Here is a 24,111-nt window from a genome sequence, read left to right as displayed (position 1 = left end):
TTTGATTAATATTTATTCATACCTGGACATAGCATTGAACAGAGGGGTGGGAGTGAACAAACCAACACTGAAGGAGCTTCCAACTGCACAGTAAAGTGTTCTAGACCATAAGACCATAAGATATAGGAGCAGAATTGGGCCATTTGGCCCATCTATTCTGTCCTGTCATTCCATCATGGCTGATATGTTTCCCTTCTCAGCTCCAATCTCCTGCCCCCTCCCTGTAATCCTTCATGTCCTGACTAATCAAGAATCTATCAACCTCTGCCTTAAATATATCCAATGACTTGGCCTCCACAGCCAAGGAGAGGAAAAAGCAGTTAATGATGTTGGACCAAGATCTTGCTCAAGCATCTGCAGAACCTCATGCTATTTATTTTATTGTGAGTTCCCACTTCCTGCTCTCCTGACAAAACTTACTGAAATTTGAGCATTAAAAGATGCCATCAAAAGCACCATATGACATACAGTATAAACACTGTCGCCTCTACCAACCCACGCTGTTCCTTTCATCTTTCATCAGAAATTCTGGGGCATACTCCAGCGTGAGAAGGTTCTTCCACCACCCCAGCTCCACCTTGTTCTGGCGGAGATCACTTGAGTGGTTACAGAGCAAATATCAAACCTGTGGTGTGTGTGCGTGCGTGTGTGTGTGTGTGTGTGCGCGTGCGTGTGTATGTGTGTGTGCACGCACGCACACTTCCTTGTCACACTGTGCAATGTTCCTACACGCAACCAGAAATCAAAAAAACTCAGTTTTAATCTTAAGATCCAATCATTAATAAACCTTGTCAAGACAAACCATTGCTCTGGGCAGTTCTTCCTCCACTTTTTTTTTGCAGCTGTTAATCAATACTGAATTATGTTCATTTCCTTTTGCTTTGCCACTGAACAAGAAAATGAGCATAATTCAGTACTGATTAACAGCTTCACCTTCAAAGTGAAAGAATTGTGTTTATACACCCCTTTCTCAAAGCGGTCAGATTCTGACAGAGATTGATATTCACTCATAGATCCCCAAATTATCTAGCTGTTGCTGCATCTAAGTGTATGTGCAATGTACCTTCTTTAGTTTGACTGCAGTCAGTATATTCTGAATTGATTTTGACCAAGGGGTTCTGGGATCAACACAGAAATCAATGCTGACACTCTAATGGAATACTGGGGTGTGCTGTCTCTCAGATGATCCAGGTCTGAGGAAGAGCAGCATGATTATGCCAAGTGTCTTGGCCAATATTTGTCCTTTCCAAGTAACATCACGAAAACAGGTCATTATTACACAGTTATTTCTGGGACTGCATTGTGCGAACTGCCACCTTCCCTACTTAAGAATGTCAGGGTTATAGAAATGCAAGTTTTATTTTAAACTAATAAGGAAATTCTCAGATTTGGCGGAGTGTTTGGAACTGATCCCAAGCCATGACAATTATCCCTCAGAGACATGTGCATCAGTGGTGGGGCTCTGTTGCTTTTGGAGTAGCTACAATGAGCCTCAGAAAGTGAGCAAATAATAGTGCTTCCCACACTCACATCTGTATATTTGTGTATATTTTATAATCATTTTTAAATCTTGACAACTTGTAGTGAGAGTGGAGGGCAGATTCAAGGATATAAAATTTCAGCTGTGTTATTGTTGACTCAGGTATAGAACCCATCCTGTACAAATTAAACTTCTTTCTTTTTAACAGTTTCTCCTTCCTGCCAGCTTTGTGCTTTTGGCTCTTTTCTTCTCGCTTATAATCCCTCCATTTGGAGAGTATAAAAGTTTAACGATCCACCCATGGATGTACGGTAAACAATACACCTTCTTCAGGTAAGTCAGCTGCTTTTGACAATTTCACATTATGACGTCCTTCTGTTGGAATGATTGGTTTGTTATCCATTGTATCCGATGATGACAGTGAAACCTGTGCAAGAGAGTCTTCAAAGTGGAAAACCCACTGCACTGGAGCAGTTCCACTCGCTTGACCGCGGAACCCCAGGTCCAGTCGTATGAGTAGGTCTTCCTTCAATGCAGTGGATGACCATGACTTCTTTTGAACCTTGTCATGCCCGTCACTCTCCACGAAGCGTTGCAGAACCCAGAACTGCCTTCCTGGCCATTGCATCTCATCTGACAATGTGCCAGGGTTGACTTCGCATGCTGGGAAATGCATGTCCCTACCTCTTTGGGGTATGAGGCCCACTGGCTACCCTCACCTGGTATAGCCCCCCCTGCCAAAGCGGTGTACAGGGATGTGGCTGCTGTAGCATATGAAGAGTTGGAACTGCAGGTGAGAGCTGAGTGTCCGGAGGGAACCAAAAGTGAGTGAGCTGCCCCAGATTGGACATGACAAACCCCTTCACCAGAGGGGCTAACCCTCTCTCGACTCCTCATTCTGTTGGAGTATAATACATATTATTGTGTTGTTTGCTATACTACACAATATAGAGTCATGAGTACTAGATATCAGTATTATGCAGAGTTTAATTTATATAAAATTGTCAGATTTGTTTGTTTAATTTATATGACAGTTTGTCCTCATAGTGGTTCCCTTGCTCAAGATAGACCGTGTTGCATTCATGACCTTCCAGGCTTTGAAAGCAGCACCTGAGGAAGGCTGAAAAGATGTCCTGCATCTCTATTGTCCTATCTGATGTTTTAGACACTCGGCCATCATTCTCTGCAGGCCCAACACTTCCAGAGCACATTATCTGGATCTCTTCCTCTTCTGTTTGTGGAAACTTGTAATACATTTTTGTTTATTTTTATTTGGAGATACAACATAGTGACAGGCCCTTCCGGCCTAACCAGCCTGCCCCGCCCATTAACACCCAGATGACCAAGTTACCTACTTTGGAATGTGGGAGGAAGCGCACGTGCTCATGGGAGAGAGTGTAATGCTCCTTACACGCAGCGATGGAATTCAACCTGGCCGCTGGCAATATATTAGCATTTTGTTAACCATTACCACAAAAGCTGTGGCTGGGAACACACTTTACAACCTGCGAAGCTCTAGGGAAACCCTGATGATATGGAAGAAGCCGTACAAAAGCAAAGTCTTTTTGGGTGTCAGGGTGGAGATACTGAATGTTTCTACCAAGGGAGGTGTAAGGGGCTCCTTCCCTCCGCTAGCCTGTAGGTCACCCTTGGGCAAGGTGTAGCACCTGCTTAGCACCCGCCCCCCACCCAGATCAGGGGCACATGAAGCCATGGAAGCAGGTGGTGGATGGTCAAATGTGCAGCTGGTGCATATCACGTCCTGGATATGTGACCATTGATGCCCGGCAGACAATCTCTGAAGAGTATTGACAATGGCTGGGGTCACCCGTCTTGTAAAGACACTGCCCAGAAGAAGACAATGGCAAGCCACTTCTGTAGAAAAATTTGCCAAGAACATTCATGGTCATGAGACCATGATCGCCCACATCATAGGACACGACACATAGTGATGATGTCATACGTCACGGCACATAATGATGATGGTAATGATTTCTGCAGCACCACTGTATGTCCTCTAGCCCATTTAAACATAATCTTTACAAAATCATCTTTAATTCTTTTATAATTGAGATAATTAGTTACATATTTAAATTAAAAATGCATTTCATAAAATATAAATAAGATTTTCACAATTTCCATGCTTTTGTGATTAGCGGGTACTTTATTCATGCTAGGAATTTGCAACGTGGTGCAGATACGTACTTTGGAGATTGGTGGTGTCGTGGTTAGTAAGGCGCTTTACAGTACAGGTGACCTGGGTTCAATTCCTTCCACTGCCCGTAATGAATCTCCCTGAGACCACATGAGTTTCCTTTGGGTACTCCAGTTTCCTCTCACAGTCCAAAGCCGGTTCGGTTGGTTGGGTTAGTTGGTCATTATCAGTTGTCCGTGACTAGGCTAGGATTCTATCATGCAGTTGTTGGGTGGCGAGGCTCAAAGGGCCGGAAAGGCCTACTCCATGCTGCATCTCAATAAATAAAAAAAGAATCAATGCTCGTCTGCCAAGTGACAACCACATCCTGTGAATGAACTAATGAAAGTTGTCACGGTTTACACACAGTGGCCACTTCATTTGTTATCTCCCATGGTACAAAATGAAGCGGTACCTCCAGAGTGTGTTTTTATGGTCTTCTGCTGCTGTGGCCCATTCACTTCGAAGTTCAACTTGTTGTACATTCAAGAGATGCTCTTCTGCACACCACTGTTGAAATACATGGTCATTTGAGTTACTGTTGCCTTCCTGCCATCCGGCCATTCTTCTCTGACTTCACTCATCAACAATGCACTTCGCCCAAAGAACTGCCGCTCACTGGATTTTTTTTAATGTTTTTCACACTGTCCTCTGTAAACTCTAATGAAAATCCCAGGAGATCAGCAGTTTCTGAGATACTCAAACCACCCCATCTGGCACCAGCAATCATTCCCATGGTCAAAGTCACTTAGATCACATTTCTTCCCCATTCTGATGTTCAGTTGCTGTTCAGATCAAACCTCTTGACCATGTGTACATGTTTTATGCATTGAGCCCCTGTCTCATGATTGGCTGATTACATATTTGCAATAACGAGCAGGTGTACCTAATAAAGTGGCCACTGAGTGTTTGGAATCTGAGAGTAAAAATTATTTAGCGTGATCGTTCTAACACAAACGACCACAGCATACACAGATTCCTGATGATCAACATGTCTTGAGTAGCTGTGCACCATTGTGCTGTGACAAAGGATCAGTTTATTTGTAAATAAGAGCATTAGAAGCAGTTCTCTATAAAAGTTCTGCACAAACCAGATGTACCAGTGAATATTAAGTACAAACCACATCTGGATATCCCCCTGTTCACAAAATGCTTTTTACATTAAATGCTGGTATTATTTTAAGATGAAGCTGTAGAGAGGTAGCTCTGGTCAAAATAATTGTCATGATCTGCACACTAGGTAATATGTTTGTTCCTTCCCTGCATCTCAACAGCAATGAATTCCCGTCTGATAAGAAGCTGAGCCCGATGACAGAGGTCCTGGTGAACAAGCCTGGATTTGGGACTCGGTGTATGAAGGACAACCCCATCGAGTAAGACTGATTACTTTCTACAACCTACTCACTTTAGGTGAAATTAGCATTGCTTTCTGATGACCTGCTTCAGTCCCAGTTCTGAATGCCATAGTTTATATATCCTGCCTTAACATTCAGTGTCCATCTACCAACAACACTTGTGTGTTATTTTGAAACAGGAGCTACCCCTGCAGTAATCACTCCAGCAACTGGGAAACCCCTCGAGCTGACCTCACAGTTGTCAACCTGCTGAAATCCCCTTTTTATTCCAAAAGCAACCCTTCACCACCATGCCAGTGCAGCACGAAAAACCGGCTCATCATGCTTCCTGACTGCCCCCCAGCGGCCGGAGGCCTTCCTCCACCACAGGTACTGACCACGTTCTGTGAGACCGCTTCCAAATGAAGCAGACCTGAGTGAGTGTGTGTCCATCTGCAGGGACCAGTGCAAGGAGGCAGAGGTGTGTGTGTGTGTGCGTGTGTGTGTGTGAGGGTGTGTGCGTGTGTGTGTGTGTGTGTGCGTGTGTGTGTGTGTGAGGGTGTGTGTGTGTGTGTGTGTGTGTGTGTGCGTGTGTGTGCGTGTGTGTGCGTTTGTGTGTGTGTGTGTGTGTGTGTGTGTGTGTGTCTCAGACAAGTCAAGTTTATTGCTATTTAACTATACAGTGTACACACCTATACCGTCAAAAGAAGCAACATTTCTCTAAAACAGTATAAAGCATAGCAGTACACATAACAAACAATAACTTAGGAAAGTAAGGATGAAATCTACAAATGAATTTTGCATAAATAAACAAAGTGCATAAATTAAATATTGTAAGGTACAGAACAGATGCGGCAGGGTGTTCAGAAGCCTAATGGCCTGAGTGAAGAAACTTTTTACCCATCCTGACTGTTGTGTGTATATGTGCACATATGTATGTATGGTATGTTTCTGTGTTTCTGCATGCATGCATATGTATGTGTGTCCATCTGTATGTTGTGTGTGTGTATGTGTGCATTATGCATCTCTGTGCAAGTGTGTGTATGTTTCTGTGTGTGTGATGCACCATCAATAACTCTCAGCGACGGGAGGTGAACGATAGGCTTTTATTAGCAGCAAAAGGGAGCACGGCATTTTGGAGACTGAGGGAGGAGCAGTGCCTCCAATCGCCTTTATACAGGGGTCTGTGGGAGGAGCCACAGGAGCAGTCAGCGGGGGGACGTGTCCAGACAGGTATACGTAGTTTACCACAGTGTGTATACGCATTATGCTTCTGTGTATGCACGTGTGTGTGTGTGTGCATTGCACATCTGTGTGCACACATGCATGTGTTTGCATGTACATACTGTGTGTGTGTGTATTGTGCATCTGTCTGTCTGTGCATATGTGTGCAGGCTCGTGTGCGTGGATGTTTCTGTATGTCTTTATACAAACACCTGTAGATTAGCTTGACTCCTGCTGGAAGATTGTTTGAGGTGAGGTGCAGTGTTGAAGATTAAGGAAAGAGCTGTTAAGGTAGTGGCGTTGCTTGAGTTCTCTGAACTGTTACTGGCTCTGCTGTGGTTTATATATGGCTTATGTGGCATCATATATCAGCAGAAAGATAATTGCAAATACTTGTGGGGAGCCAGTCTACGTCAGCCTCCACGATAAGACCGAACTGAATCTTAACCTCAGTCACGGAATTGTAGTACACAGCATGCATTCAGGCTCTGAGCTCCAAGTCTGCTACAACCCATTCAGTGATGTGTGTGAGAGACCGGCTTCACACTAAACATCTCCAAAGAGAGGCTGTTTACCAATCAGCCTTCACTATGTATCATTGGCCGCTGACAGTGAAGGTCCATGAGGAGATCTTGGGGAAAAGAGCGGACCAGTTCCCATACCAAAGTGGCCACTGATGAGGAAATCGACTCCGCCCTGCAGTGCATCAGCACAACCATCGGTCTTCTGAGGAAAGAAGCGTTTGAAGTTATAAACCACAAACTGAGCATAAATTCATGGTCTATGGAGCAGCAGTGATCCCTGGCCTCCAATACTCTTCAGAGACAGAGTGGCTTATGAAAAGGGTGTCGAAAGGCTTGAGGGGGAATGGAGCCAGGTTGCGTTGATGGGCAAGGGCAAGGTAGTGAGACCAAATCTGAAATTTTGTGAGCAGACCTAAGGAGCACCTCCATGAGATGGGCTTATTTTTCCCTTGGGTTAAGGAAGACCATGGGATGATCCTGCTGTAGTGTAGAAAGCTGACAGGATAGATTCAGGAATAATTTCTGTTCTGGGTAGCTTGTCTAAGGTGAGTCATCCAATTTGATAGAAAAAGTAGAAGTACAGGCTATTTTTCAAATGATGAATGCTTATCACAAGCATACCCTACCTAAGAAGATCAATAAAATTGCTGGAAATCTTTAAGATAAAAACAGAAAAGATTGGAACCCCTCAGCAGGTCAGGCAGTATCTTTCGAAAGAGAAACAATTAATGTCTCAGATCAGGGACTCTTCCTCAGAACTGGGTAAGAGTGAAAAGCAAGTTAGCTTTCAGTGGCAGAAAAAGATGATGAGGGACAGAGAGAACAAAAGAAACATTTTTGGTAGGAGGAGACCAAATGTGCTAATGTACCAGCTGGGCACATTATTCTTCTTTATCTGTATTTTATGATGCTAATAGCAAGTCTGTGGGACCTGACCAGGTTCAAGTTCTTCGTCAACTGACAGAACATATATACAACCAAACGAAGCAGTGTTCCTCTGGATCACAGTGCACCAACACAATTTATATCACACGCAGCTCATAAACCAAAATATCAAACTATAAATAAGTTAATAAAATATAATTCGAAATGTATGCAGTGAAGTGTGGCACAGGCAAACAACAAACAGCTCGTTGTCCTCATGATGAGATCTCTGTGGTGGCAGAGTATTCATTAGTCTCACAGCCCGAGGGAAGAAGGTGTTACCCAGTCTGGTGCTCCTGTATCTCCTTCCTGATGGTAGTGGGTCAAAGAGATTGTGGGATGGGTGGTAGGGATTCTCAACAACATTCCTAGTAAATGTCCTAATGGGGTTCCTCTTGACGATTTTTACTATCCTCTGTAGGGTCCTGTGGCTCAATGGCTTGCAGCTTCCATACCACACAATGATGCAGCTGGACAAGACACTCTTGTTGGTGTTCCTCTAGAAAGTTGCTAGAACAGGAGTGGGGAGCCTTGCACACCTCATTGCTCACCTAGAAGCTGGGCCTCATTTCAGCAATGCAGGAGGGGACAGACAGGAACATCAGAAATGGAGAGGGATGAAGAGTTAAAGTCACAAAAGTCAACATGCAGGTGCAATTAAGATGGCAGGTAGTTTGTTGGTCTTTATTCTGAACAGATATGAGGCACCTTACTCCAGGCTGTGGTGAGACCAAATCTGAAATTTTGTGAGCAGACCTCTATGAGATGGGCTTATTCTCCCTTGGGTTAAGGAAGACCATGAGATGATCCTGCTGTAGTGTAGAAAGCTGACAGGATAGATTCAGGGATAATTTCTGTTCTGATAGCTTGTCTAAGATGAGGATGATAGCTTGTCTAGGTGAGGATGGAAAGTTTCTTCAACCAGATCTGGCAGATCTTGGGAATTCTCTACCTAAGAGGCCATGGAGGGAGTGTCAATGAGCACGTGCAAACATAGGACCAGCTAACAACGTGCTGGAGGAGCTCAACAGGTCAAGCAGCATCTGTGGGAGGAAGGAAACTGTCACTGTTTCGTGTTAAAACTCTGCACCGGTACAGAGCCTCAGCTCTGCACTTCACACTCCCTGAGTACAAATATTGATGGGTTTTAGTTGGCAAGGAAATCAAGGGATATATAGTTAATGCAGGAGAATTTAAAAGATATTACTGAATGCAAAACAGGCACACCAGGCTAAATATCTTATGCCTGATTGTATTTCTTATGTTCTTACAGGAGGTTGAGCGAGTTAGGGCTTTTCTCTTTGAAGTGAAGGAGGGTGAGAGGTGGGTTGATAGAGGTGTACAAGATGATAAGGGACATAGATCGAGTGGACATCCTGAACCTTTCCCTCCAGGGTGGAAATGTTAATACAGGAGGGCATAATTTTAAGGGAATTGGAGGAAAGTATAGGGGAGGTTGTCAGAAGTAGTTTTTTTTTACTCAGCAAGTGATAAGTGTGCAGAAAACTCACCTTGGGTCATGGTAGAGGCAGATACGTTAGAGAGATTCAAGAGACTCTTTGATAGGTGTGTGGACGAAAGAAAAAATGGAAGGCTATTTGGGAAGAAAACATTAGATTCTTCTTGGAGTAGTGAAGAGATTGGCACAGCATTGTGGGCGGAAAGACCTGTACTATGAAACGTGGACTTTTTACAGAAAGTAATTCAAAACCCAAGTCAGTGGCCACCAATGATGTCTCTGTAAAGTCCTCCAGATCTTCAAGCAGAATATGTGAGTTAATGTTAGTGCCCTCTCCAGACCATCATCCCCAGTAGTGAGATGCCAGTTAAACTCAGCCAGCTCTGACTGGCAGGCTACCTACACACCAAATTCTCTGAACAGGCACTTGACTCCAAGCTCCACCACAGCAAGAGTTTACCAAATGATTCAACCATGTTCTCAAAGCCTCCTTTTGGGGTACAAATCCTAAATGACCCGAGGTCCATGACCCCTTAATTGAACAGGGAATGCTTACGGCAGTGTTGATAACCTCAGTCCCTTTGTTAGGAGTGACAGAAGCCTGATATCTTAGGGTGAATGAGTACTACCTCCCACTTTTCCCCTTTAGCACCTCCTAATCCATTGGTTGCAGAATCAGTGGGTCCAATATTGGCCCCAGAACACACAGAACTGAGCATATATAGGAAATTAGTCAGCCAGCACTCAGAGTATTGGGAGCAGTTTTGGGCCTCTGATCTAAGAAAGGCTGTACTGGCTTTGGAGAGGGTCCAACAAAGGTTTATGAGAATGATCCCAGAATGCAAGGGTTAATGCACGAGGAGCGTTTGATGGCTCTGGAGCTGTACTCACTGGAGTTTGGAAGAATGAGGGGGGATTTCATTGAAAGCTATCGAATATTGAAAGTCCTAGATAGAGTGGGTGTGGAGAAGATGTTTCCTATAGTAGGGAAATCTAGGACTGGGGGCATAGCCTTTGAGTACAAGGACATCCCTTAAGAACTGAGATGGGGAGGAATCTCTTTAGCCCAGAGGCTGGTGAATCTGTGGAACGCATCGTCACAGATGGCTGTGGAGACCAAGTCATTTTGGTACATTTAAAGTGGATGCTGATGCGTTCTTTATTAGTTACCCAGAGAAGGCAGGAGAATGGGATTGAGAGGGAAACTGAATCAGCCACGTTGGAATGGTGGAGCAGACTCAATGAGCGGAATATCCTAATTCCACTCCTATGTGTAACTGGAGTGGAAACATATCATCCTCAACCTCAAACAACTGCTTAAGATATTTGAATGTGGGTGTGTATCAGTCTGTGTCTGTGTTTGTGTCTGTGTTATGTTATTATAAGGTCCTGATGAAACATTACTTGCAGATTAAACAACATACAGTTCATTGGCAACATATAATTACAACTGGAAAATTAACTGGTCCAAGATGATCATACTTGTGTGTATATGTGTGTCTGTAAGTGAATCTGCATCTCAGCATGCGATTTTGCTGTTGTTAGAATGAAATAAACAGTCAATGAGAAAGGGAATTCAGAATCAGGTTTATTATTACTGATACCTGTCATGAAAGTTGTTGTTTTGTGGCAGCACCACAGTGTAAGACATAAAAATTACAGTAAGTCACAGTAATAAGTTATCAGTGCAAAAGAGGAACGACAAATCCTATTCGTGGGTTAATGCACCGTTCAGAACTCTGATGGTGGAGGGGAAGATGCGGTTCCTGAAACATTGAATATGGGTGCCCAGCCTTAGCCCCGACAGTAGTAATGAGAAATGGGAGTGGCCTGGATGGTGAGCTTCCTTGATGATGGATGGCGCCTCTCCACCCCCGCCCAAGGCACCACTTCCTGATGATGTCCTTGATGGTGGGGAGGGATTTGCCCTTGATGGATTGAGTCTACAACCCTCCGCAGCCTCTTTCAATCCTACGCATTGGAGTCGCAGTACGAGGTGGTGATGAAACCATTGAGAAAGCCCTCCACCATACAATTGTAGAAATTTCATCCATTATCACAATAGCTTATAAACTGCTTTGAGCTTAATTCTGTTAATAAAAGAAAAGTAATTTAGTTTCAGTTTTTTATGTGGAAGCCTATTTTAACATTAATATTCAATTCAAGTTTAATTGTCCTTTAACCATACATGAAAACGCATGAATACAGCCAAACAAGGCAGCGTTACTCCAGGGCTGAAGTATAAAGCATAGTGCAACAGTCACACAGGACAAAGATCGCAAGCACATAGGATATCAGTGAGATACAGCCTTGCAAAAAAATCTGCACCCAGAAATCTGCAGTCAACCACAATACAGCTTGTCTTCTGCTGAGTGAAGGTTGGGGGAGGGGGGCAGCACCAACTCCAGCCTAGATGCCGTGCTACATCACCCCCGGTGGAGCACCCCAGCTCTGACACCTCTCTCCTGGTGGTTGTAAACAGGCAACACCCTGGCTTGAGGCGTAGTCTTTGCTACGACCGAGGCCACACAGCAGCTCCCCTGCCGCCTGCCATTGCTCACCGCCAATAAATCAGTGAATTGAACTTGCAGTTTTCAACATTAGCAATGTCCAAAAGGGTCTTGTGATCACCAGTCACTCACTATCAGACTGTAAGGCTCCAGCAGCAGCACGATGCACAGCTCCTTCATTTTGTCCGCCAACAAGCAACACTTCAAGCCCTTAATGTCTAGCAGGATCTTGCGATCAATAAAGACATGGTTAAAAAGGACAGCAGCACCTTTTGTTGACCCGCAGAAGCCTCTGTGGTCGAATGTGCCATGATCTTACTGGAAAAAACCTTATCCTTTGACACAAATTAAGTTGCTCTCTCCATTTCAGAGGGTCCAGAGCTCGACAGACATTCTGCAGAATCTCACTCAAAGGAACATATCGGATTTCCTGGTTAAAACGTACCCCAAACTGATAAAGAGCAGGTAGGACTCGTTCTACATGCCGTCAGGCTTCTGCTCATTCAGAACTTAGAATTCATAAACCACATCATTGTCCGAGTAACAAACTCTTACCCGAATTAGAAGTGTCTAGTTCTCACCTCAGAGGATTTCTGATCATTTTGAATATTTAATCTTTCTGCCTTTGTTTGTGTCCTTTAGCATGCAGAGCAAGTACTGGGTGAACGAACGCAGGTATGGAATCAGTTTATCCAATATACAATAAATCCCAAGTGTTTGAGAAATGGAACTGAGATGAGAAAAACATAAAGTGAATGTGCTATATCCAACGTCCTGTTAAAACCAGGGGTTTTAAGGGTTGTCGTGTTTTTTGTGCTTTCCTGCCCCAATAACTTTATTCCACAAAGTAAAGTTTAAAAAATCACGTCAATGAATTGTTTCTGCCCTCAAAGGTTCACTCCAGCCCAAGTGGTACTCTTCAAAGTTTGAAGTTCAAAGTAAATTTCTTTTCAAGTATGTGCCCTTGAGAGTCAGTTTCTTCAAGTTCATGTTCACAGTTCAAGTTTAATTGTCATTCAACCAAATGTGATTACCCATGAATACAGCCAAACGAAGCAGGCGATACTCTGGGGTCAAAGTGTAAAACACAGTACCAACAGTCACACACAGCACAAAGCATATATAACACATATAAAATAGCAGTAAAATATAGTCACACAAAATATATATATATATAGCCCAAGTCCATGAATGTTGTAGCAGTCTATGGTCAAACACAACCCAGCTCGTCTTCTGCCAAGTGAACGCTGGGGGGCTGCACCACACCACCTCCTCCACCTTGATGGAGTGCCCAACTCCAATGCCTCGCCCTGGCTGGCTGCAAACATGCAACGCCTTGGCCTGAGGCCTAGTCCTTACCACGACCAAAGTCCCACAGAACCCCCCCCCCCACCCCGCCATCCGCCAATAAATCAGTGAATCAGACTTGCAGCATTCCACATCAACAATGTCCAACAAGGTCTTGTGATGACAAGGAAAGTGACCAAGATGATCGCCCGCTGTTAGACTGCACACTTCTTTTGCACACCAACTTCACTCTGTTGCAGACAGCATCACGGTCCGCACCAAATCCGGCTGCTGCGGTTTCTCCACCAATGAGCAACTTGGGTAGACCTACAGTACCTCAGATTCTTAATGTCCAGCAAGGTCGTGCAATTGTAAAAGATATGTTTGATAAAGGGAATATCGCCTTGGGTTAACCCCATAGAAGCCCTTGTGCCATCTTGTCGGCATTTAGAGGGGAAATAAACTGAGGAAATACAATTGAAGCTTTGAAAAAACATACATAAACAAAGACTGACAAGCAACCAATATGCAAAAGAAGACAAACTGTGGAAATAATGCTGAGAAGAAGAGTTGTAAAATCCATAGAAGTGAGTCTGTAGGTTGAGGAATCAGTTCAGAATTGAGGTGAGTGAAGTTATTCATGCCAGTTCTGGAGCCTGATGGTTGTAGGGTAATAATTGTTCCAGAACCTCCTAGTGTAGTCTTCCATGCCTCCTGCCCAACAGTAGTAGCAAGAAGAGAGCATGGCTGGTTGATGGGGGTCTTTGATGATGGATGCTGCTTTCTTGTGACAGTGCTCCACATCAGTGTACTCAATGGTAGGGAGGGCTTTATGGGTGATGGACTGGGCTGCATCCACCAATCCCTGTGGTCTTTTCCATTCCCGGGCACTGGTGTTTCTGTACTAAGCTGTGATGGATACTCTCCACTGTACGTCTATAGAAATCAGTCGAAGTCTCCAAGTCATGGGATAGACCTCTACCGTATTGTTGGACATTGTGTGCTCTGTCTCCATTTCACCCAGTCACAAAGCTGCCTTGGAAAAGGGGCAGGCAGTCAGAATGAACAGACTTCTGGTACCCCATTGTTTAGAACTGTAGGTGGTCACCCAGGAGCTGTCAGATGAATAGATCCCCTGACCAGCCCAACCTTTGCTCTAAGTGCTCAGAGATCAGTAGCCTGAGACTTGTGCAGATAAAACCTGAGAAGCAGTCTTTTTAAGAACCCAAACATAATCTACAATCTCTTTCCAGCCAGTGCTTTTTTTTTTGTGTCTGCTGTGAGCTATTTGGTCCAGTTGAAATACTCCTTGTTGGCTGAAACAATTCACAGTGCTTAAGATGAAGCCCCTCTGGACCATCTCCAATGCCAGCACGTCCTTTCTGAAGATAAGGGGCCCAGAGCTCCAAATGCTGTCTTTCCAAGGCCTTATAAAGCTTAAGCAGGACTGATGGCCTAAACGTAATTGCTCTTGTCCAGAGGTGGCGGTCACCCCTTGAAGCACTGCATTTTGTTTGGTGAAATGAGTCCCATAATTTGGCACCAGCCCAGCTTCAATGAAGAAAAGATCATATTTCTGAGTGGATCCCCCGTGATCTGGAGTTGATCCACTCGTGGGGAGGCAAATGCTTTACCTGGGGGGGGGGGGGGGGGGGGTGTATGGGGTTGGCCATGACCTCGTGTAGAACGAGCATTACATACTCTGTTTACTGTCATGGTGAAAGGAATGCTTTAGCCGGAGGGAAGGACATCGCCGTGTGTAGAATTAATATTGCATATGTGGATGGTAGGGGTATGGAGGGCCATGGCCCAGTGCAGTTTGATGGGAGCAGGCAGTCTAAATGGCTCAGCAGGGACTAGATGGGCTGAAGGGCCTGCTTCTTTGCTGTATTTCTCTATGACTCTATGCCTCTATACCCTGTTAAATGTCAAGGAGAGGCTGAACTGGGGAGGGTTGGTCATCACCTCGTGTAGAGTGAACCTGTTGCCCAAGCTTCAGTGTTATCCAGGTGCTGCCGGGCACTGATATCTTCTATTAATTTCCTGATGGCGGTAAAGAGAACTGAGCATTGGGCAATCTTTGTGGAACATTCACACAATGACCTTTCGAAAAAGAGCAGGTCACCAGATCTGGTAGGGCTGAGGGTGTTGTCCTGAGTAGTTCGTGCAGGGAAGTGCTGAGTCCGAGCTGACAAGCCTCCTTCTCGTTGTTGTTCGTCCGTTCACTTGACGCGTGTCTGTTTCATCACTCCAGGTATGGCGGCATCACCATCGGAGGAAAACTTCCAGGCCTACCCGTCAACCATAAACAGATGAGCAGCTTTTTCTCCCAGCTGGGCCGCCTGCTGAATATCACTGGGGTAGGCTGCTCAAACCTTTGTTTTCTACCATTGCAAAGTAGCTCTTTGTTCAGCCTAGTTCAGTGGTTTTATTGTATTACATTTCACATGATGTGGTTTACCCAAATGAAGGAAGTTGCAAGTGATCGACACTGTTTTAGTCACTTCCCTTGCAATCAGAAACTAATCCTCAACTATTTCCCTGCTGCTGAATGATCTTGTGTTTATCCAGATTTCCTTTTGAAGGATGAAATAGTCCCAACTCACTACGGCTATTCACATCATGTGGTGGGGCTACAACTAGTGCTCATGAGTTAGGGTGAAAGGTGAAAATTTTAAGGGGAACTTTTTTTTTGATTGATTAAAGATTGATTGACTGAAATACAGTGCAGAATAAGCCCTTCCTGCCCTTCAAACTACACCGTCCAGCAATCTGACTACATCCTAGCCTAATAACAGAACAATTTACAATGAATGACTAACTAACCTACCAACTGGTACGTCTTTGGACTGTGCGAGGAAACTGGAGCACTTGGAGGAAACCTGAGCAGTCACGGGTAGAACATACAAACTCCTTACGGGCAGTGGCAAGAATTGAACCCGGGTCGCTGGTACTGTAAAGCATTGTGCTAGACCACTACGCTACCATGTCACCAATGAGGGGAATCTTTTTCACTCAGAGGGTCGTGAGAGTGTGGAACGAGCTGCCTGCACAAGAGGTGCTTGTGAGCTTGATTTCAACATTTAAGAGAATTTTGGATAGGTACATGGATGGAGGGCTATGATCCCAGTACAGGGCAATGGGTAAAGGCAGTTCAGATGGTTCAGCACAGACAAGATGGCCTGTTTCTGTGTTGTACTACTCAATGACTATGATACCATCCCCAGTAAAAGCAATACACTGGTTAATGGAACAATAAATATTTTAAAATCTCCAGTGGGTTCTTAATGTTTTACTGTTGATCTTCAATTTGGGTTTAGATATCAAATGATGTCTGGTTCAGTAATGGATTAATTAATGCAACAGAGAAGCCAACCTAATACCTCCCTCCATTCCAGGGACACTGAGTCAATTAAATGACTTTGTCAAAGAAAGATGACAATATAATTACAAATTTCTCTTTGCATATTTGATAATCCACATAAACAGTACACAACTAGCAGCATTTTAGTACTGAAGAAGGTGCTTTGGCTGATGTTACCAGCTGATGGAATAATTCAAATGTCACATTGGCATTACTTGGAGTTAACATCACCGAAAGCACAATAGGGTTAAAGTTTATTTAGAGATACAGGACCTTCTGGCCTAATGAGCCTGCGCCACCCAAATACAACCATATATCCAATCAACCTACTTACCAGTATGTCTTTAGAATGTGAGAAGATACTGGAGAACCAAAGGACACCCACACCTGCACAAGGAGAACATACCGTCTCCTTACAGACAGCGGCAGAACTGAACCCAGGTCACTGGCTCAGCAATAGTGTTATGCTAACTGTCATGTCACCCCAAACGTGTCAGTGTTAGTTCACTGTTCAGGATTTTGTAAGGCAGTTTTGGATATGAAGTCTAATCAGTCTATTACTTGGTAATGATCATATTATTTTAGCCATCAGGTTCATTGACCTTCCAAAACCTTATCTTGTGGGCCGGCTAATCTTCTTTTCCTCTTTCACCTTCTCTGGTGAAGTGTTGTTGTTGCAAAGGATGTCCCTCTACTGTACAATGTGTATAAGCTCATCGCATACATACACCTGAATGCAGTTTATCTCCAAATGAAGAGGGAAAAGATGCACTTCATTGTTAAATAAGTTTATAGATAGGGCCATAGGGCAAGGCCATCCTATAGCATTCAGAGGATATTTCCATGTTTCATTGCTCCCTCTAGTGGTAGAAAGATATTGCTTCTTCCATCCAATTCTAGTTACAATGTTCATGTTGAATTCCTGGTCATATTATTCAATTAATTGATTTTTTTTTTTGCACTAGGGCAATACTACACAGATGGTGTTTAGCAATCTGAATGACTTCCTTAAGTATTTGGAGACTGAAGAAAATATCAAGGTGAGTCACAAAACCTGAAATAAAGACCACAAAATTCTTTTTGTTGTGCTTGTACCTTTTGTAGCGGCCAATTCTAAGAAAAAACAATTGCCACTACTGGCAACCACCATGAATTTGTTATACTTGTATGATGCGCCTCAGCTCCAATAATGATGGTTCCAAAAGTCGAAGAAAGTTATTCGATCCTTTATTCTCAATTAGCAAACATATCATCTAGAAGCGATGAAATTTCAGTATACTTAAGCATAATTAACTAAGCTTTCAGCAAAAGATGTGACCTCAGCTCCAAACCACCATGAACAAAGCTTTTATTCCATGGCAGATTGCAACATCGTAATCAGCGAGCTGTTTCGTTTCATTGGTCTCCCCACTCGCTGTGAAAGGGTGACTCCTCTCTGTCCCTTGTTATGAAGAGAGAGAGACAGAGAGAAAGAGCCCGTAGCATGTTGAATTGTCAGATGAACAATTGTTTTTGTTGGACTGCAAGTCATGGTCTCTCTTTGGGGGCTTTGCTATTGCTTGTTTGGTGGGTGCTGAAGTAACTGGGGGAGGGTTGACACTGCTGCTATTTGTGTGTTGGGGGAGAGGGGTGCTTGGGCATCCAATGTTTTTCTGTCACTCATTCTCTCCTGTTTTCATGGATTTCTGTGAAGAGTAAGAATTTCAGGTTGTATACTGTATACATTCTCTGATATTAAATGGAACCATTGAAAACAGAATACAATGCAGATATAGAGGAGATGCATGGCTCCTACATTTTTGATGCAATCGTTTGCTTTGTTCTGTGTGCACACCAATCTGTGGTAAGACTCATACTGTTGGCCATCTGGAAAAAGAGCAACTGGATACCTCAAGGATCCGATGTAAAACTATACTCCACATGAAAACATCTGACCTCATTTAGGATTTCATTTATAAACCAAAAGTACAAAACTGATTCTTGCTTTCGTGTCAGGAGCTGTGACTCCCTAACGTATATCTATTCCAGGTGTGGTTCAATAACAAAGGCTGGCACGCCATGGTTGCCTTCACGAATGTGGCCAACAATGCAATTCTTCGGGTGAACCTTCCCAAGCAACATCACGCAGAGGACTATGGCATTACCGTCATCAATCATCCGCTCAACCTCACAAAGGAGCAGCTTTCAGAGGTGACAGTGTAAGTTGGTGAGCGCTGAGGCCACATTTATTGAGCGACCCCTGCCCATCTCTGTCAGTCACGGGAATAGGCCATTCAGCATACTCCACTATTTCACAGGTTCATGTGAATTATAACCTCATTATAACCAATAATAACCTCAACTCCACATCCTTGCCAACCCCAGTGAACTTACACTTTCTTGCTGATCAGGAATTTACTTCAAAAGTATTCAAAGACTCTGCTGCCAATACAATTTAGACCATGGGACCACAAGACATACGATCAAAATTAGGCCATTTGGCCCATCAAGTCTGATCTGCTATTCAATCATGGCTGATCCTTTTTTTTTTACCCCTCCTCAGCCCCACTCCCCAGCTGAGGAGAATTTCAAGGAGAATTCTCCAAAACTCATAACCCTCTGAGAGGAAGAAAAGTGGCTTCACCACAATTTTAAATGGGTAACCCTCACTTCTAAACAGAATCAAGATTTAATACTTGCTACCACTTAATAATTTTGAGATTTGCAAAGCATCTTCTGAAACCTCTGAAAGCATCACCTATAAAACAATCAATGGCATGGTACCATTGCAGTTAACGTAACGTTATTACAGAACCAGTGACCTGGGTTAAATTCCATTCGCCGTCTGTAAGGAGTTTATATGCTGTCCCTGCGACCATGAGGATTTCCTCCGGGTGCCCCAATTTCCTCCCACATTCCAAAGATGTGCGGGTTAGTAGTTAAATTTGCCACATGTGTGTACTTGGGTAGCATGGGCTCGTTGGGCTGGAGGACCTGTTACTGAGCTGTATCTCTAAATAAAAATTAAATTGAATATTGCAAGTTTTCACTAACCGCAGGGGAAGAATATCCAGTAAATCATTTTTTGGAGCTGTTGGCCCAGTGATGAACAATGGCCAGGAGTCTAAAAAGGCAGATGGGCAAGAAAGGCCTGGGGCCGTGCTATATCTCTATAAGAGCCTCTTTGAGTCTCACTCCCTGTTATAATTGTATCAAGCTTGCTAGTGTTTCTCGCCGCCATTAACAGCAAATTGGATATGTGATTTCAGCCTTACTACTTCAGTGGACGCAGTGATTGCAATCAGCGTGGTCTTTGCCATGTCGTTTGTCCCAGCCAGCTTTGTGATCTACCTCATACAGGAGAGGGTCTCGAATGCGAAGCACCTGCAGTTTGTCAGTGGAATGAGCTCGACCACCTACTGGGTGTCCAACTTCCTTTGGGATATGGTACGTCATAATCAGAGGGAAAGTGAGCGCACCCAGGCAGTAGCAGCTGGTAATAATGTTCCTCACTTGAAACTGTCTTATAATACATGTCAATTGTCTAAAATGTAATATAATTCAGTCACATTATAGAAATAGATCATTGCAATATGCCAACACCTAAATATTATGATTTTGAGTTGCTAGAGCTGATACGATGAAATTTTAGAACTCAAAGAATTCAGATATACAAGTCAAACACGGTTAACCTTTTAAAAAAAAACAGTGTTAAGTAAGTTTAATTACAGTTCCTATAAAAAGTATTCTGCCTCCCCTCCCGGAAGTTTTCATGTTCTATTCAACATTGAATCACAGTGGATTTAATTTGACTTTTTTGACACTGATCAACAGAAAAAGACTCTTTCATGTCAAAGTGAAAACAGATCTCTAAAAAAAAGTGATTAAATTAATTAGAAATATAAAACACAGCATAATTGATTGCATAATTGCTCACCCCCTTCAAGTCAGTATTTAGTAGATGAAACTTTGGCAGCAATTACAGCCTTAAGTCTGTGTAGATAGGTCTCTATCAGCTTTGCACATCTGGACACTGCAATCTTTCCCCATTCTTCTTTACAAAACTGCTCAAACTCTGTCAGATTGCATGGGGATCATGAATGAACAGCCATTTTCAAATTCTCAATTGGATTAAGGTCCGGGCTCTGACTTGGCCGCTCCAGGACATTAACTTTGTTGTTTTTAAGCCATTCCTGTGTAGCTTTGGCTTTATGCTTGGGGTCTTGCTGGAAAAAAAATCTCCCAAGTCACAGTTCTCTTGCAGACAGCATTAGGTTTTCCTCCAGGATTTCCCTGTATTTTGCTGCATTCATTTTACCCTCTACCTTCACAAGCCTTCCAGGGCCTGCTGCAGTGAAGCATCCCCAGAGCATGATGCAGCCACCACCGTGCTTCATGGTGGGAATGGTGTGTTTTGATGATGTGCGGTGTTTGGTTTACACCAAACATAGCCTTTAGTCTGATGGCCAAAAAGCTCAATTTTGGTTTCATCAGACCATAGAAACTTCCAGCTGACTTCCACATGCTTTCAGGCAAACTCTAACTGAGATTTCATGTGAGTTCTTTTCAACAGTAGCTTTGTCCTTGCCACTCTCTCATAGAGCTGTGACTGGTGAAGCACCCCGACAACAGTTGTTGTATGCGCAGTCTCTCCCATCTCAGCCACTGAAGCTTGTAACTCCTCCAGAGTTGTCATAGGTCTCTTGGTGGCCTCCCTCACTAGTCCCCTTCTTGCACGGTCACTCAGTTTTTGAGGACGGCCTGCTCTAGGCAGATTTACAGCTGTGCCATATTCTTTCCATTTCTTGATGACTGACTTAACGGTACTCCAAGGGATACTTGGAAATTTTCTTGTATTCATATTCTTGAAAACTTCCAAGGGGCTGAATACTTTTACAGGTACGGTATATTCAGCTTTCCTAAGTGGTTGGTTAGCTGTTCCTTTTCTGATTATTGATTCCAGCATCTTGTCAATAATACATGTTAAACTAATTGGCCTGTAGTTCCCTGCCTTCTGCCTCTCTTCTATTTTGTACAAGCGAGTCACCCTGTAACCCTCCCAGAGTTCAGTGTGATATCGAGTCATAGAATACTACAGCACAGACACAGACCCTTTGGCCCATCTAATCCATTCCAAACCATTAGTCTGCCTAGACCCATCGACCTGCACCCGAAACATAACATTCCATACCCCTCCCATCCATGTACCTATCCAAAAACCTCTTAAATAATGAAATCAACCCTGCATCCAGATGGCAGCTCGTTCCGCACTCTCACCACCCACTGAGTGAAAAAGTACCCCCCATGTTCCCTTAAACATCTCAACCTTCACCCTTAATCCATGATATCTAGTTCTAGTCTCATCCAACCTCAGTGGAAAAGCCTATCTATACCCCTCATAGTTTTGTGTAACTATCAAATCTTCCCTCTGTCTTCTACATTATAGGGATTAAAGTCCTAACCTATTCAACCTTTCCTTAAGTCCCAGCAACACCTTGTTAATTTTTCTGCACTCTTTTGATCTTATTTACGTCTTTCCTGTAGGTAGGTGAGCAAAACTGCACACAATACTCCAAATCAGGCCTCGCCAACGACTTGTACAACTTCAACATAACATCCCAACTCCTGTAGTCAATACTTTGATTTATGAAGGCCAATGTGCCAAAAGCTTTCCTTACCACACTGCCTGCCTGTGATGCCACTTTCAAGGAATGATTTATTGCCAGATTGCTACCGCACTGCTCAGTGCCCTATCGCTCGCTGTGTCGGACCTACCCTGGATCGTCCTACCAAAGTGCAACATCTCACAATTGCTTGTATTAAATTCCATCTGCCAATTTTCAGCCCATTTTTCCAGCTGGTCCAAATCCCGCTGCAAGCTTTGATAGCCTTCCTCATTTTCAACTATACCCCCATTCTTGGTGTCATCGGCAAATTTGCCGATCCAGCTTACCACATTGTCATCCAAATCGTTGATATAGATGACAAACAGCAACAGACCCAGCACTGATCCCCCCCTGGCACACCACTAGTCGCAGGACTCCAGTCAGAGAGGCAACCATCTACTACCACACTCTGGCTTCTTCTGCAAAGCCGATGTCTAATCCAATTTCCAACCTCATCTTGAATGCACACGAATGAGCCTTCTTGACCAACCTCCCACAAGGACCTTGTCAAAGGCCTTGCTAAATCCATGTAGACCCCATCCACTGCCTTGCCTTCATCAACTTTCCTGTTAACTTCCTCAAAAAACTCTATAAGATTAGTTAGACAGGATCTACCAAGCACAAAGCCAAGCTGACTATCCTTAATCTGTCAATGTCTATCCGAATACTTATATATCCGGTCCTCAGAATACCTTCCAATAACTTTCCCACAGCTGATGTCAGACTCACCAACCTATAATTTCCTGATTTATTCTTAGAGCCTATCTTTACAACATTAGCTATCCTACAAACATCCGCAACCCACCAATGGCTAAGAATGTTTATAATGAGTATTTTGCATCAGTCTTCACTGTGAAAGACACTAGCAGTGTGCCAGATATTGAAGGGTGTGAGGGAGGGGAAGAGGAGTGCAGTTACAAGGGCGAAGGTGCTCAAAAAGTTGGAAGTCCTAAGGGTACATAAGTCACCCAGACCAAATGATCTACACCCTAGGGCTCTGAAAGAGGTAGCTATACAGATTGTGGAGGCATTAATAATGATCTGACAAAAACTTTTGGACTCTGGCATGGTGCCAGAGGTCTGGAAAATTGCAAATGTCACTCCACTCTTTAAGAAAGGAGGGAGGCAGCAGAAAGGAAATTATAGACCAGTTAGCCTGATCTCAGTGGTTGGGAAGATGTTGGAGTCAATTGTGAAGGATGAAGTTATGGAGTACTTCGTGGTACAGGACAAGATAGTACAAAGCCAACATGGTTTCCTTAAGGGAAAATCTTGTCTGATGAACCTGTTGGAATTCTTTGAGGAGATTACACGTAGGATAGATAATGGGGTGGATAAGCAGTGGATGTTCTATATTTGGACTTTCAGAAGGCTTTTGACAAGGTGCCACACATGAGGCTGCTTACCAAGTTAAGAGCCCATTATATGTCAAGAAATTAACTGGCATGGTTAGAGCAGTGTCTGATTGGTAGGAGGCAGCCAATGAGAATAAAAGGGTCCTTTTCTGGTTGGCTGCCATAGGGGTCAGTCAGTGTTGGAACGGTTTCTTTTTAAGCTGTAGGTGGCTTTGTTGCCAAGGTCGCAGATGATATGAAGATTGGTGGAGGGGCAGGCTGTGTTGAGGAAACAAGTAGGATGCAGAAGGACTCAGACAGATTAGGAGAATGGGCAAGAGAGTGGCAAATGAAATGCAAGGTTAGCAATTGCATGGTCACGCACTTTGGTAGTAGAAATAAATGTGCAGACTATTTTCTAAACAGGGAGAAAATCCAAAAATCTGTGATGCAGAACAATCTAACTTGCAGGTTGAGTCGGTGATGAGGAAGGCAAATGCAATGTTAGCATTCATTTCAAGAGGTCTAGACTACAAGAACAGGGATGTGATGCTGAGGCTTTATAAGGCACTGGTGAGGCCTCACCTTGAGGATTGTGAACAGTTTTGGGCTCCTCATCTAAGAAAAGATGTACTGGCACTGGAGAGGGTTCAGAAGAGGTTCACAAGGATGATGCTGGGAATAAAGGGGGGATGAAGGATGGGAGGGGGGGATCTCATTGAAACCTTTAGAATGTTGAAAGGCCTAGACAGAGTAGATGTGGAAAGGATGTCTCCCATGGTGGGGGAAACATAGGACAAGAGGGCACAGCCTCAGGATAGAGGGGCATCCA

At 43.7% G+C, this 24,111-nt stretch overlaps 1 protein-coding gene across 3 annotated transcripts in view; it reads left to right on the top strand.

Annotated features, from left to right (window-relative positions):
- Nucleotides 1-24,111, top strand: part of abca4b (ATP-binding cassette, sub-family A (ABC1), member 4b) — a 184,462-nt gene that overhangs the window by 132,477 nt on the left and 27,874 nt on the right. For all 3 annotated transcript variants that reach the window (XM_073062717.1, XM_073062716.1, XM_073062715.1), the window contains 9 exons: nucleotides 1,689-1,813; nucleotides 4,949-5,047; nucleotides 5,209-5,398; nucleotides 12,020-12,114; nucleotides 12,292-12,324; nucleotides 15,191-15,296; nucleotides 17,266-17,340; nucleotides 18,329-18,498; nucleotides 19,549-19,726. In XM_073062717.1, coding sequence (XP_072918818.1) covers nucleotides 1,689-1,813; nucleotides 4,949-5,047; nucleotides 5,209-5,398; nucleotides 12,020-12,114; nucleotides 12,292-12,324; nucleotides 15,191-15,296; nucleotides 17,266-17,340; nucleotides 18,329-18,498; nucleotides 19,549-19,726 — 1,071 coding nt within the window. The remainder of the gene's footprint in view (nucleotides 1-1,688; nucleotides 1,814-4,948; nucleotides 5,048-5,208; nucleotides 5,399-12,019; nucleotides 12,115-12,291; nucleotides 12,325-15,190; nucleotides 15,297-17,265; nucleotides 17,341-18,328; nucleotides 18,499-19,548; nucleotides 19,727-24,111) is intronic.

Source organism: Hemitrygon akajei, chromosome 12 (genome assembly GCF_048418815.1).
Source record: "Hemitrygon akajei chromosome 12, sHemAka1.3, whole genome shotgun sequence".
NCBI lineage: Eukaryota > Metazoa > Chordata > Chondrichthyes > Myliobatiformes > Dasyatidae > Hemitrygon > Hemitrygon akajei.
The sequence above is the reverse complement of the archived record's forward strand: the minus strand, read 5'-3'. Positions and strand labels throughout refer to the sequence as shown.